The sequence below is a fragment of the Poecilia reticulata genome, linkage group LG12 (assembly GCF_000633615.1).
Source record: "Poecilia reticulata strain Guanapo linkage group LG12, Guppy_female_1.0+MT, whole genome shotgun sequence".
Taxonomy (NCBI): domain Eukaryota; kingdom Metazoa; phylum Chordata; class Actinopteri; order Cyprinodontiformes; family Poeciliidae; genus Poecilia; species Poecilia reticulata.
This window is the reverse complement of record NC_024342.1, coordinates 17098627-17114197: the sequence shown is the minus strand read 5'-3', so window position 1 is coordinate 17114197 and position 15571 is coordinate 17098627. Positions and strand designations below refer to the sequence as shown.

Sequence of the window (15571 nt, the reverse complement as noted above, 5' to 3'; positions counted from 1 at the left end):
GGAAAACTAGAAAAACATAAATTGTTCATATAATATTTCAAAATAATGTTCCTATAATGTTTGTGCATTATAGATCTCAGGGAAAAATTTTAATAGGCTAAAATCAGTGTTAGCAAGTACCAACAAACCCAAAAATATTTCCTATAAAAAACAGGTGAGTTCAAAGTAAACTGCCATTTTGTAAATATGCTGCAGAGGTCGTTACTTACAACTAAACACTACATACAGTTATTCATTAAACACATTTTTTTCTAACCTTGGTTCAATGAGACCACCTATAAATAAAAAAATATATTAAGATGTACAAACACAATCTATTGAAGTTTGTCTTTATCAAAATAAATCAAGCACTTTAATAAAAAATTATTTTTACCACTAGCTACAAATACCATGATGTCTATCATCAACTGCAGATCTTCATCAGGCATCATTGCCTTGAATAAAATTATTTTTCTGATAGATTTATCATTCTCATTATGTAGTGTACGTGTCAAAAGCGGGCTTCAGTCTCAAAGCAAAAAACTTATTCACACATTTCTGGTTTACAAAAATGACAAACTTAGTGGCAGTATGCAAAATGCAAAGATATTTTACAGTTCTGTTCTGCTGGACTCTGAAAATAAATTAAAGCTGTCTCAGAGTCAAATTTCTGAGGAACAATTGTAAGAGGGAAAAATCAAAATCAGAAATAATATTGTACTTAAAACCTAAATGTTATTGTCGTTATTATGAAATTCACTTTATTTAAATGATTTTGTTCCTTCCAAATATATTACACGTGTAATACACAGAGGATCTGAAGTATAAATTAATAACTGTGTGGCTGACTTGATTGCACATTTCTTCAAACATACACATTTTTCTGCATAACAAAGTGATACCACGGCTTATACTGTGACAGCGCTTAAATTTATGGCCTTATTAAACACTGAATAATATTTGTTACACGTGTGGCGCTTTATTTTGATGTGTGACTTCAGTAGAGAATTTGTCTAACAAAACATGCCAGAGATCCATCAGTGCGCCTTTGTTAGACATCACAGGCAGTGTAACTTGGGGGAACAGTACTGCCACATGAGAACAGGTTTCTTTACACTATGCAGACACACTGAGTGTGCACAGTGTACATTGTGCGCATGGTGGTGACGCTAGGGTGTAAACAAATACACTTGCTTCAAGGCACGTGTGGGCTCCAGGGTGATCCCATCAAACAATAATGAAGCCTTTCTAAAAGGATCTGTGGCGTTTAGATAACACTGTAACGTCGTTATGTATGCGAAACAGAAATCTAAAGTTGTATTTGGAGGTCTGTTGCTTATCCAGTTAGAAATGGCTCACGGGTGTGCTAGTTTGCAGCGTACTCGCGGAGCCCACATGTGGGAAACAAAGTGCCGTGTTCCTGTTTCTCTGCACTAGCAATGTAAACAAACATGTCCACGCCATTTGTGAAGTGCACAGAGAGCTAATGTTAACCCTAATTTTCCCATAGGATGCCACTCGGAGGTCTTTCGCAAGATCTATTGGCGGATTTTTTTGAAATTTATTTTTATTTTTTTTTTATCAAAACAGGAAGCTCGCACAGGGTCCGAAAAGACTTGAGCACAGGGAGGAGGACCACTGAAGTCTAACCCCCCCCCTGTCAAAGCGTCAAAACTGGCTGCTGCGTGACTGCGCTGACAGGCAGAAGTGGGTTTACCTGCTTCCCTCGGTAGAAGAGGCGCTGCTGTTGGGGGCTCACATTGAAGATGTCCTGTATTTTCAGCCGTAAAGACTCAATTTTGGTCAGTCTAGAAAGATCCTCAACGGTTCGCGTCTCCTTCCCGTCTATCGTGCGAACCTGGATCCACATCGTTGCGCGGCGCCCCTGCTAGGCCTCGAATAAACAATGGATTAAAAAAGACGTTCTTGGTACAAACGTGTTTTTTGGGCTCAGATGAGACGGAAATAAACCATTTTCGGGGCGCCGTTGCGTTTTCCTCTGCAGAGGTAACGTCGGACTGGCTCTCAAGCAGGAGGTGTCTCACATGAGGTCGCGGCGCCAAGCAAATCTCGCGAAGTAACGTTAAGCGGAGATCTGGGCGCCTTTAAAGAAACAGCTCTCTATTTTCATATGAGCGAGCTTTGAGCCCTAACAAGTAGCCACAGATTTTTAACACAATGACGCCTCATAATGTTATATTTAAAGCTCTTTTTCAAAGATTGTTTCTATATTTTATTTGGTGCAGTGATATTGGAACACCATGTTGCAGTGACACTGAATCGTTCTCAAGAGTGGCTTCTTTGTTTTGTGTTTTTCATTCAGTCTCTAGACAGGGCAGAGCCGGGGCCCAGGAATGTACAGGGCCAGAAGCAGAATGAGATTTGGGGCCCGACCTGTTCACCATAGCACCAGTAATCTCTGGTGTGTGTGTGTGTGTGTGTGTGTGTGTGTGTGTGTGTGTGTGTGTTTTGTTTTAATTAGAAATTTAGTAGCCTGTTTCATAATAAACCAATGAAATCACAAAAAAGCCAAACATGTAAGATTACTCTTTTATGGACATTAATTAATAAAAGTGTTACTACAGACATTTTCATTCATTTATTTAGATTTCTAAAAAGACCTGGTAGGGCAACAATTCTGATTTTGGAAACCCATGGTGTAGATAGAGTCATCAACACACAAGGACAAGTCCATAACCTCTGCATTGTGCTGGAGATTTTAAAAATAAATATATTTCTCACATAGCTTTTTATTTTTAATGTTTATTCTTAGCACTTAATCCCATTATTGTGCACTATAGGCTCGCATATATTCCTTCTACATGTAAAACGAACAAAATATGGTGTAAGAAGAAAAAAAACATTATTATTATTATTACATTATTGTATTTTTCATACTCCATCTGTGTAAATATGAAGTGGGGTTGTTTTTATTATTATTATTATTTGTATTTTCCCAAAGGTAAAAAAAAAAAAAACATTCCTAAAGTCACAGTTTTAAATTAACGTAAATTTTGATAATTTTGCAAAAATATTTGTAATTTCTCATTATGTTTTACTAACTCTAACCAAAAATATTTTTTGAGCCCCTGGAGTCATAAATGCTCACTGGGGTTCTTCTGGATGTCTCACATAAGCTAATTGTCAATATAGTATATGTTGTGTTAAGAAACGTTCCCCAGAACTAATTATAGGAGCTTTTACATTAATATCTAAGTAAAACAAATGAATACAAAAGAACGAACAGGTTTTTAAAAAAAAATCTATTTATTCTTTCTGTGGAACATGTACAAACAATGTTTTTTCCAAGATGATACTTGGCTGATAACGAACGTGTCTGATCAGAGATCATTAGTATGTGCGAGATGAACCCATTAAATTAGATTAAGTCAGCAGTGTTCCTGTTAGTCGAACAGCGATTTCAGATTGAGAGGCATGGTCATGCAAAGACACAGACAAAACATCTACTATCTCATTGCTATTTATGCTAGATTTTGAGTTTAATACGATCCTTTTAGGAACAGAATCAAACATGTTATTTAGGATGCCATAATGAGAACCTGAGAGGTAAGGCAAAGGGGGAATTTTACCCTGTTCCACACTGGGACTTGTAATGTTGAGACGCGACATCTAGCGGTCATAACGGAGCATTGCGGTAAATTCGAGAAAACGCTTTTATTTTCTGTTACTTATTAAAATTGAAAACTGGGGCAAAGAATCCGATAAAAGTTTGACTTTAATCTAATAATTTGCAGAATAAAATAATCATGTCGAAAATAAAGTTCGGATTTTAAGAAAAAAACAACATAATTTGAATAATATTTGTGTTTTTTCCTCATTTATGTATTTTTATTTTATTGACAATACACCCCTACAGAAGCAGAAAAGCTAAATAAAAGTGCGTTTTTGTTTGTTAACTAAAAACCGCTTCGAAACCAATACAAGTAATGAGCAGTCGAGCACAGGGCCTTTTGGTTTATTTTTTATTATTATTATTTTACTTTTCTCTTAAAGTTCCCAAGTACACCAATTTAAAAGCGGCTGATCATTATCAAATGTATGAAAAAAAACAGGTTTCGGGCTTCCTCCAGAATGAAAACAAACCTGCGTGACGCAGAAACGAGATTGTTACGTCAGACGGCACACATTTGCATCGGGTGGACGTAAAGCATCTTTGGTGGACTGGAAGCTTCTGTATTGTTTTACACTATTCAGACTGAATCGGCAGGGCTTCTGAACGCGACACATGCTGAAAAACTGTGTCTAAAGTGATCGCAGAGATTCTTAAGCAGACGTAAATTTGACAACCTGTGATTAGCGTCATAGGTGGTGGAAAATTAACTGTTATGTATTATCAGACAATCAGCTACTGTTACTTCGGCTAATGCTTCTGTTAGCTTTCCCTGCTACCACTGACATCATTCCGTGCGATGACTACACTGAGAAGACTGTGTAACTTTCTAAGTGGTGGACCTTAAATGTACTTTAAAAAACATTTACTATGGATGGTGAGCGGAGCAATTGCAGGCCTCAAGTGAGAGACAATAGCCAGCTAACCTAGCTAGCAGGCTTGCCGTGGTTGCTAAGCTTGCTAAGAGCTATCTTGAGAGAAGCTCAACTGAAAACGTCAAGGTACGTTGCTGAAGCAACCAAAGTTTGCCGCTGGTCGCATTGTATAGCTCCCCTTTTGCATGCGTTCATATGCGAGATATGATAAGGTAGATTTCTTTTTCAAACTTTTTCACCGGCTTTGTTTTATTACCTAAATCGCTGTTGCTAACTTTAGCCTAACTAACTGTTAATCCTGGGAAAGGAAAAGTTTGAAGAGGTGCAGGAGACGCATAAAGTCAGACAGTCATGCGGACACTTGCGTGACAGGGATTCTGACTATGAACTAGAAATATAAGTGCTGTGATTTAGTTGCTTCTAGTTATATAAAGGCTTGGCACATTAAAGTGCATAACAGTAAATTAGTATATCTTTGAAAAGCTCTATTTCAGCAATTCACGTCTGAAAAATTAAATGCATATGTATATATCAATATATACAGCTATTGATTTGGATAGTTAATAAAGACAGAATAAAGAGTGACTAATCTAGTTTTCATTCCAATATTCTAGTCTTTTTAAAAACTCAATTCTGTGTTTTTCTTGGTCTGAATAGAATTAAAAGATTAAAGAAATGCATAACTCAGATTGCCAATATGTAAAGTGGGAATTTCACTTTTTAAATTGGGTCACTAATGTAAATATTTTTTTCTGTTCCCATCTTCTAAGTTGCACTTTTGCACTTTGCAGATCTAGCTTCCATTTAGATGGGAGTGTTTTTGCACATTAAAGTTTCCCATTGGCAATATGTGTTTCTTTCCCCAGGTGTTTGTGCCATGGATCAGAAGGACATGACGGATCCGACTGTGACAGACCAAAACTCTGCAACTCTGGAGCCCACGGCTCGCATGCCTTTGCAAATGAAATGGATCAGCAGTAACTCTGGTGATATAACCAGATCCGAAGAAAAACACAGTAACGGCACCTGGGAACCAAAGGCTGTGGTACCGTTACGCAGTCCTGGCGAAGATGGACTGTCTGCATTTCCAAGCGGTGACCTCTCACTGCCTGAAGTCTGCATTTCAACCAACAGCAACAGCTTTGAGGATGATATGAACTACGAGATTCAGCAAGCCTATAAGATATTCACAGTCTTTTTGTTGGACAAGCACAAAGGGATAACCAGCACGTTTCTCCATCCCATTGGCCACCATGACGCGCAGCATGGCATCGAAGGGGTTCAGGGCCTGGTTCAGGCTCAGCTTAGGCAGTCGATGTGCTTGCGTCGCATTGAGAAGAAGTTTATAAACCAGGAGTATGAAAACATAACAGAGTTTGTTGCTGACTTCAGGCTGATGTTGGAGAACTGCTACCGATACTATGGGGTGGACCACTGGATATCCAAACAGGCTCAAAAGCTGGAAATCATGCTGGAGCAGAAGCTTACATTACTTTCCAGGTAAGAGCAACAAAGTTGCTCAGAAACCCAAAAAAAAAACTGCTTGAAGTAGTGTAAATCTAAAACGCAGTTTAATTTCAGTTGACATTACTGCAGACATACCATCTGATCACTGTTTTTCAAGCCCATGTAAGAATATTATTTTGATGTGTCACACCAGAGTGCTGCGAGAAAAGACGTCCCTGGCAGTGACCTCTCAAGGTCGTTTTGGTGCAGAGGAGGAGCGAGGCTCTGGGGGAACCTCGACACGGAGGAGGCAGGTTTCTCGGTACCTGGCTACTATTACCGGCGGTGGCCATGAGTCTGTCATGGTGCGGACACTACGTCAGGAGGAACAGCAGAGGGTCAAGGAGGAGAAGAGGTGAGTGGATTTATTTATTTTTTTTACATTTTGCAAAATTACAATCATAAACTTCAATGTTTTTTTTGTTTTTTTTTGCTGGTACTTTATGTGATATACCAACATGAAGTAGGACTTAATTATAAAGTATAAGGATAAGCATATGGTTTGGAGAAGTTTTTTTGCAAATATTTGAAAAGTTTATTTGTATCCAGTCCTCTAACTTTGTGCTTAATAGAACTGCTTTTCATTACCATTCCACTGCAAGTGTGCAAGTGGAATGCTGCAAATTTGTAGACATACATATTTCTGTTTGCATGTTTAAAAATGGAAATTTTCACAATTCTCCTCTCAAAATAAGTCAAGCTCGGTCAGATTCAGTGGCAATCATCACTGAACATCAATATTCAAGTTTTACAACAGATCATCAATTGAATTTATGTGTGGACTTTGACTGGACCCTTCCAATCTTTGTGATTGTTGTCCTGAAGGAAAGCAAACCCACAAGCATGATGCTGCTGTCATGGATATGAGCAATATTGATTTTTGATTACAGACGGAAAGTAAAATTGTTCTTGTATTCCAACTTACTTCTTGCCATGCTTCTATTAAGACCAAATTTGTGCACTGCAAACAGCTGTTTTGCCGACATAAAATCCCTCCACCTGAGCCGTGCATCTCTGCAGCTCCTCCAGAGTTAACTGGAGCCTCTTGGCTACATCTCTGACTAGCGCTGTCCAGGCCTGCCAGTTTAGGTGGACGGCAACATCTTTGTTAATTTGCAGTTGCATCACATTCTTTGCATTTTTTGGGTGATGGATTGGAGCTGAGATGTTGTTGTGTAACCTAACTCTGCTTTTAACTTCTCTGCAGCTGTATCAATGACCTATTTGTTCTTTGGTCATCATTATAACGTTTGTCCAATAATTATTATTATTATTATTTTTTTTTACAAATCACAAGTAAGCTATATTTCCTTCTACTTCACATACCTGCAGCACTTCGAGTTAGTCTGTCACATAAAGAGCCAGTCGAATATGCGGAAGCTTGTGGTTGTAATGTGACAAAGTGTGAAAAAGTTAAAGACATATGAATGCTGTTGGCGAAGAAGTAAATGCAACAATAAACCACTTCTGTCTGCTGCATTTCCAGGCAACGTGAGCTCGAGAAGAAAGAAGCCGAAGAAATGTCGGCCAAAGAGGTGGAAGAGTGGGAGCAGAATCTGTTGTTGCAGGCCGCCCCGGACACCGTGGGTGCCCTGTGGGAGCTGCCCGCCATCGGACACTTCCTCTGCCTTGCGCAGACCGCCCTCAACCTCCCTGAGATTGTGTTTTTTGAACTGGAGCGTTGCCTGCTGATGCCACGCTGCAGCCTGATCCTGTCCAAAGTCATGTCCTCCCTGCTGTCCCCGCCGCAGAGGAGGGCCACGTTGCAACGTCGACCTGCGCTACCGTACCGTCGCTGGGAGTCGGAGCTGAGGCAGCGCGTCATGGGGTGGTATCGGGCCGTCGGCGCCTACCATAACCAGCCCCATCGCGCGGAGCAGCTGGGACTTTGCCACCAGTTCTTCAGTGTTCTGGGAGAGGCGAGTCCAATGGAGGAGAAACCCTTCCATTTGCTGCCCTTCTACCAGCGGGTTTGGCTTCTCAAGGGACTGTGTGACCATGTGTATGAGACACAGAAGGACGTGCAGGACGCTGTCCTAGCGCAGCCCATCCATGAATGCAGGGAGTCGATTTTGGGCTACGATAGCAAAGAGAACGCCTACATACATTTCCCACATTTCTGCGGTGCCGACCTGAGGATCTACTGCCAGAGCCCTAGCCCTCCTCCAGCCTTTCCTTTCCCATCTGTGCTGGTAAGGAGAGTTGAAATGAAACAAGGGACCGAGGAGGATGGGTTGGACAGAGTGAAGAGCGAGTCGGAACAAAACGACGACTGTGATGGCGGCCAAATGGATACAGGCGAATCTGAAGATTCCGGGAAAAAAACGGTAGGGAGGCTTGTGGTTTTTAAAAAGGAGAATGGAAATGGAGAAGATGATAAAAGCGGATTCAAATTGTTGCAGAGAATGAATGTTTCTGAATCGGAGTCCACTGATGGCGACTCCTGCGAAGACTCAAAATTAAATGTAAAAATATGCGCAAACTCGCTATTCCTCACGCAGGGCAGAAATGTTGATGAAGATGAGGTGAAAGTAAATTTGAAAGAAGAAATTTCAGATGAGCAACCATCCATGCAGGAGCAGGTCTTCTCGTATGATTCAGAACACACTATCAAAGCAGAAACGGCAGATCCCTGCCTGAACGTGGCCGAGCACAGCTACACCGGCCGCTCGCCTTCGTCTCCAGGTAAACTGGAGGTCAAAATGGAGGAGGCGAAATCTGCTCAGGAACATCAAACATCTCCCTGTTCGGATTGTTTAAAAAGAAACTTCTGTGACTCTAAATCTCCGGAGGACGTCCGCTGCTGCGGAAAGTCCAGACCAGCAACACATTCGTCCTCTGAGACAACTCGAAGGTTAGGGGAGGAGAGGCCGGATGACAAAATCTGGAATAAGAAAAAGAAGCGGAAGAAAAAGCGAACAAGGGAACAGCTGCCAGGAGTGAAAGGAGAGCAGAAGCATCTGCACAGTTTGAGGCCGCTGCCATGCGAGGCTGCCAAGTCTGCAGTTCAAAGGGTTACCACAACAATCAAGAGGAAGGACAAGAAGAAAAAGTATAAAACAGGTGTGTGATTTATTTATTTTTTTTAAGCTTTACATTTGTTTTTATTCTAAAATGATACCACAGTAGTTCAGTCACATTTGCACTTCTTTGTAGGAAAAACCCCAGATTCTTTGAAAAAAGCGAAGAAAGAATCTACTCCGGCACCAACATTTAAGGTAGTTTTTTACCAAAGCCCTTATTGGTAACATAAAAAAAATTAAAACATTTATACATTTTCTCCAATTCTCATCAGTTTGTCTTTCTTTGTCCTCTGAAGTTGGTGTGCAGCAATCTAGATGAACTGCGAGAGCTGATCAGTAAGACTGAAGATGAGCTCGACGAACTGGAGAGCATGAAAAAGAGACCGGTAGGAGGTCACCACTGTTCTGTCAAAAAAAAATTTGTTTTTCTCCACATCAGTAGACTAATAACGACTGAACCTGCCTTTAAATCTTTGTGTGTGAACCAACAGGGCCGATGGTACTACAAGAAAGAAGCAGTGAAAGAGCTCCACAGCACTCTGATCAGACTTCTGAATGAGCTTTTACCCTGGGAACCAAAACTTGTTAAGGCCTACCAAAGAAACAGGTCAGAAATGTTTAAAAGTTTAGAAGAGCTGCTAATTATTGTGATATCTTTTATTGTTTCACCTCGGCTGTTCTGCTTTCAATGAGTTTGTTTTGTGTTTTCCGCTCAGACTTCGTTTAAAGAAGGAACATGACGATTTCAAGAAGCACCCAGAGTACAACAACTTTGTACGCGAAGAGTGTGTATCGTCCTCCTCATCTTCGTCGTCATCAGATGAGGATGATGACGGCTACGAAGAAACAGACGTGGAGAAGATTCATTGTAGAGATTTAGAAGAAGAGGACCAGGAACACGTTGTTCCCAGAGGCCTTTGGAGTGGAGGTAAACTGAAACTAGAACGTTGGCTTTTTCTACATTTTTCAGTCTGAGACGAGGCAACTGCACATGTGGCGGGTGTTAACAAAAGAGCAGGGGACTGTGAATGTTACACGCAACAAGACTCAATTTCTTATTACAGATAATGCCTGGTCAACCATAACAGATGACTGGCTTTCAGACTTTTCCAGTCAGAAATGTTTGCATGCAAATACGATTCATTTGATCTGATTGTCAGCATAGATTGTAATATGACATGCACTCACACAAACAGATGCAATTCAGCTTTTTATGAATGATAACCTGCCAATTTATCTCTAACATAGAATTTCTTTTGTGTTCTTAGCAAGTGCCAGAGAGTCTGCTGCAGAGTCTGCTGCAGATAAAACTCTGACTAGTGCACCTTCAAACCACCTTAAACTCCCTCTGACCAGAAAAGAGAAAGGTTTTGCTCTTCTGCCAAGAATTCAAGGTGTTCTCACCAGTGTTATTTCTACTGATTGGAGAAGAGAAACGAGATCTGGATTAATATCAACGAGTCAATCGGGCGATTTGACGTGGGCGGCTGAAATATCACCACATACGTCAGGGTCACCCATGTCTCCCATCCTCAACCCGACGTATAAACTACCCCCGGGCTACACGCCCATTCCCACCCTGCTGGCCAAAAGTGTGGGCAACAAAGTGACCTTGATGAGAAGACCGACAAATTTCCCAGGTTTATCCAATGTAGACAGGCAGCTGAAAGGGTCTGCATTGACTAATCCAAAAGCGTCAAAAGCACAACCTTCTAGTGACAACCAGATGTCCCAACAGACTACAACAAAAGCACCAGTACAGACTGTAATGACAGGAGCTCTTCCTAAAATGGCACCGGGCTCAGTACCCCAAACTGAACCAAAAAGTCCCATCCAAGTGGTGTGTAAGGTTTCTGAGGGGGTGGGTCACCTTGTTAAAAAAGACAGCAGCAGTCCAGTCAATCCCCCTGCTCATTCTGTTATGGATAAGAAAACTGTAGAGAAGGTAATGCAGCAGGTGGTGTTTCTGCCTTTCAGCCATCTTGTTCAGAAGAATGAAACCAAGGCAGCTGGTGTGACTCCACAACAATCAAATGTCCTTCAGGTTCCAGTATCCAAAGGGACCACTCCTGTGTGTATATCAACGGATGTGACTGGATTCAGCATTCCTGACGGTAAAATCCCTGTTCAGCAGGTCGCCCCGCTTACAGATGCACGGATGTCGGGGAATCCTGCGCCCTCCACTTCCCCCATTCTGCAACAAGGGACCCCGAACTCTGCCAGACCTAAGGGGGCGCAGGTTTGCACTGTTAAAGCCAACACACTAAAAGGTGGCCTGCCCACCCCGTCCATTGTCCCAGCTGCTGCCAGAGCAGCCACTGCTGAGACTGTTAAATTTACAGAGCCTAAGCAGGAGCTGAAGACCGTCTGCATCCGTGACTCTCAGTCCATATTGGTAACCACTAGAGGCGGCAACACGGGGATTGTCAAAGTCCAAACGTCTTCAGAGCAGAATTCGCTGGGGTCTTTCCCTACAAGTCCTGTTATTACTATATCTCCTCAGTTAAAAGCTTTTCTTGTGTCCAAGACATCGACTCGTACTACTTCGGTTCCCTCTCATGTTCCAGGAGGGGCAACTGCATCTACTGCCCAAACCCAGAAGCATTGTCCTTCAGTATCAATGGCCCCTCACACTGCCACCATTTCTACACCAACTGCGATCACAAGCAGCTCTCCTGTCAGAGGGCTTGCAAGCAAGACAACAGGCACTGCTGCTGGTTTAAGTCGAGCCTCTTGCATCGCGCCAGTTTCTACTGTTGTAACCAAGATTTCCCAACTGGTGAACACGGCCTCTTGTAGTTCTCCTTTTCCACCTTCAACTTTGAAAAACAAGGATGTCGTCCTGTCCCTCAGCAGTTCTGGTGTTTCCAAAGTCCCAGCACAGGAACCCATCAGCAAGACTGGTGTAAAGCGCAGCAATACAGACGAGATCTCCCAGGTTGCTAAATATATCCTTGTTACTTCAACTTCTTCAGTGTCTTCAAACCAACCATCATCAAAAGGGACGCCTTCTTCCACGCAGTCGGCCGCCGGTTCAAGAGTCGTACGTGTTGGCCAGCCCACAGTGACAACATCCACCACCTTTAGTGGGGCCATATCGAAGCAGATGATGGGAGCTGGGAGTGGACAAGCCACGACCGTTCCATTATCAAGTTCGACTCTACAAATGGGAATAAGTTCAGCCAAGCCTGTTGCCTGTGTCAGCTCAGAGGCGTTGTCCAAGGCCAGCAACAGTACCGTCCAACCAGGTAGGTTCTCTTAAAGTAAACCTCATTTGAAACCACATTTATGATCTCTTTTTACACAGATTGTAATTTTCTCATTATAAAAATCGATATGCTGTAATTGCAATCGTTTACAATTCAGTCTTGTAGTTGGATGTTTTCAGAATCTCCTGGGTGTTTAAAATGTTAGATGCACTGACCAAATGTGGTATTCTAGTCTTGTGGGGGGCAGGAGGTTTTGCTGAATTTTAGAATTCTAATTTATGTCAGTTCTGCCCATAACCTCAGGAAAGACGCTTCTTGATTTAAAAACTTCAAATGACCTCACTGAACCGGCCAACATTAGCACAAATTTGAGGAGCTAAATAAATTTTTCTGCAGCTCTATATGAGATTTTAAATCTTGATGGTTTTGCTGCTCTCATAAAGCTTTTTTTCTTCCGACACAAATCTTCCAGCTTTCCCCACTTATGGCTTTTTATTTTCTTTCACAAAAAAAAAAAGTTTTGCTGCATTGTCAGAGAAGTTAAATAAAATGTGGAGATACTATGCTCTCCATCCCACTCAGAAATGTTCCTGTCCGTCCCCACAACTTGCACGCAGTTGCAATCTCAGCTTTTGTGGTCGGCTATCAGTCTGACGAGCGAGACTGAGAGGCGCCCTGCTGTGTTAATTTATTTTAATTAGGCTCAGGTGGACTGTTGTGAAATTGAACACGTATCCACAGTAACAGCAGCAGAACCCGTTGTCAAGTGTTGTAATTAAAAGTCTAAATGTCGATCCTTTTAAGTTTTAGCAGCTTAACAATTCACTCGGAAGCTTTTTAGTTGTGTGATTATGTTGAAGTGTTTTTTTGATTGAGAAGATTATGAATTAATTTCAAGAGTTGCGTGCAAAACATTTGAAAGGGACATAAAATTTTAGCCAAAGTTTAAAAAAACTGTTTCAATACTCAATTAAAGAGCTCACTCTGAACGTTGTAGGAAATAATGTCAATTACACTCCTATTAACATTCTTAACATTAATTTGTCTCACCAGGTGTTGCGGTTCCTTTACTAGGAAAGACGACAACAGTCGGGCAGACCGTCTGTGCTCTGTCCCATTTTCCTTCGAAGGCCTCACCTGTCCCGATATCAGGCTCATACAGTCCAACCACAGCTGGACTGGTCCCAATAACAAATTTATTTACCATTACAGATTGTTCCCCCCACCTTGACACTCGCACTTCTTTCTCGGCTGTTTCGCCAATCCAGGGTGTCCCTTCCACGTCTGTGATCTCACAGACAAGCTGCCTGTCGTCTACTGCTGCCATCCTGCCTGCGGAAAACATAAAAAGGAAAGAACTTCTTGTCTCTGCGTCTAAACTGTCCGGCAATTGTCCAGCTCAGGTAACCACTACCAATTGCCCGGCCCAAACGAGCACAGCTTTCCTTGACCAAAAGCCGTTGCATATTAAAAGTGGCAGGAGCGAGACCGGTCCACCATCCTGTAATAAAACCCTTCCTCTCCTCTCTTCTGCACCCACAACATTCTCAGCCTCCACTTCTAGCCCAGTTACACAAAGGATAATCCTCAACACTTCCACGCACCTTACGGCCGGCACGCAGATTGTCCTTAATAACGCATGCTTTATAGTCCCTCCTCAGGGTTTGGGTCCTGGCAGTCATGTCCTTCTCATCTCTAATTCTGCACCACAAGTGCCTGCTGCCACCTCTACTAACTCTGAGGCGTTTTTGCCCCCTAAAGGATCTAGCTCTGTCATTGTGAGTCCTCAGGCGCCAGGTTTACCCCAATCTGCAGTCAGGCTGCCCAGCATGCCAACTGTAAGTTCTCCATTTTTAGCATGCACTGGTCAATCTTTGCTGGCAGGCACTCCTCATGTTACGCCATTCAGACTCACAGGAACACCTGGCTTGGGCTCATCGGTGATTCCCAGTAAAACAAATGTAGTATCAGCTCTGCCTAGGCTCTCACCTGCACATGGATGTAACTTTGGGTTGCCTCCAGTATGTACATCCACTTTGATCTCTTCTCCTCCAAGGTTAGCCAGTGTACCTATTTTGGCTTCCCCAGTTAAAACTACTGCTCCTTCCCTTGGATCAGGATTTACTACAATCAGGGTCACTGGTGGTTCAGCCACACCAACTAACATTTCAGCTACAGTATCCACCTCCTTGTCCAGATTGTCGGGGCCTCTGTCATCCCTACCTGGTTTACCCAGCTCATCAACTGGTGCCTTGCATATCCCCGTCACCCCAGTTCCCGCAGCTTTGCATTGTTCTACTTCTGGGCACCGTGTGGATGCACCAGCAACTCTCGGATCTGTTATACATCCAGAGCAGACGGCAGTTAGAGTTGCAACTTCCTCAGCTGCTCAGCCACGGAGTTTAGTGCAAGGTGCATCAGGAAAGACGCCACTCAAAACAACGTTTCCAGTTGTTCAGCCTGCACTCTCTGGTGCTCGGACGCAAGAGCTGCCAACAGTGGCCGTCCCACCAATCTTAAGTACAGCAACCAGGACCCAAGCACTGCCCATCGCTACTGTTCCGCCAATTGGAAGTACAATCAGCACCTTCGAAATGGCATCTGCGGCGTCTGCACCACCAGTTAGCACCACTCTGACTTCAACTCCACCAGATACATCACTGATGACAAAAAGCAGCATCACTCCACCGGTTATATTGACTAACCAAGCATTTCGAACAAACTCTGTGCAGACATCATCGCTGGGTATGCATGCTAACTTACCATCCAAGCTGCTCATCAGCACTGATGGTGCCGTGTTGAGCACTGATCAGTGTCAGGTGAATCAACCAGAGAAGACCGTGTGTCCCAAACCCCGGGACGCTCTGGTGGTCGCCCCCAACAGCTCCGGTGGGGTACTACGAGCACATGATTCCACTTTACAGCCTCATCACAGAGACTAAGTGAAGCAGCAAACCAATACTGAGCCAATTTTTTTGAATGTTCTCTAGTTATGGCTGCTTGGATCCGTCTCACATTTAAGCACCAAGTAAATTTTGCAACTCGATTATATTACCTTTCTTATGAGCCTGCTGTTAACACACTAAAACGGTGGATTGTGTTGAGTTTCTGGAGTTCAAACTGAAACATTAATGTTGCGGACTGTCAGAGGTGGCATTTGGCCAGTTATTACAGTAAATCAGAAAGGTGGAAAGTAGGGGACATTATTCAGCCTTTTAGATATTTGTCTAAGATGTAATAATTGGTTTACTGTTGTTGCTTTGTCTCATACTAATTACAACTGCCTACTTTCTTTCACATCTGTCATGTCCTGTTTTTTCAAGTAGTAACTGTTTTGAAAACTACATT

At 42.5% G+C, this 15571-nt stretch overlaps 2 protein-coding genes across 4 annotated transcripts in view; one reads left to right on the top strand and one right to left on the bottom strand.

The window, feature by feature from the left end:
- Positions 1–2058, bottom strand: part of uhrf2 (ubiquitin like with PHD and ring finger domains 2) — a 30791-nt gene extending 28733 nt beyond the window's left edge. Inside the window, exon 1 of the mRNA XM_008424280.2 lies at positions 1697–2058. Coding sequence (XP_008422502.1) covers positions 1697–1849 — 153 coding nt within the window. The 5' untranslated portion in view covers positions 1850–2058. The remainder of the gene's footprint in view (positions 1–1696) is intronic.
- Positions 2059–4130: 2072 nt separating this feature from the next.
- On the top strand, positions 4131–15520 carry brd10 (bromodomain containing 10). 3 transcript variants are annotated; one of them, XM_008424278.1, is made up of 10 exons: positions 4131–4247; positions 5352–5985; positions 6146–6346; positions 7478–9054; positions 9148–9209; positions 9311–9400; positions 9506–9621; positions 9731–9942; positions 10283–12262; positions 13277–15520. In XM_008424278.1, the coding sequence occupies exons 2-10, from the start codon at positions 5363–5365 to the stop codon at positions 15163–15165; spliced, it is 6750 nt and encodes a 2249-aa protein (XP_008422500.1). In that variant the 5' UTR covers positions 4131–4247; positions 5352–5362; the 3' UTR covers positions 15166–15520. The 3 variants fall into 3 exon arrangements, with proteins under 3 accessions (XP_008422500.1, XP_008422498.1, XP_008422499.1); XM_008424276.1 differs by having other exon boundaries at positions 4131–4611; XM_008424277.1 differs by lacking the exon at positions 4131–4247 and adding an exon at positions 4615–4697.
- Positions 15521–15571: the final 51 nt, after the last annotated feature.

Bases quoted from the DNA above. Each gene is read 5' to 3' on its own strand.
- brd10 (XM_008424278.1), top strand. From the start codon at position 5,363: ATGGATCAGAAGGACATGACGGATCCGACTGTGACAGACCAAAACTCT. The intron at 5,986-6,145 runs GTAAGAGCAACA...GTGTCACACCAG, and splicing joins AAGCTTACATTACTTTCCAG to AGTGCTGCGAGAAAAGACGT. The intron at 9,055-9,147 runs GTGTGTGATTTA...ACTTCTTTGTAG, and splicing joins GAAGAAAAAGTATAAAACAG to GAAAAACCCCAGATTCTTTG.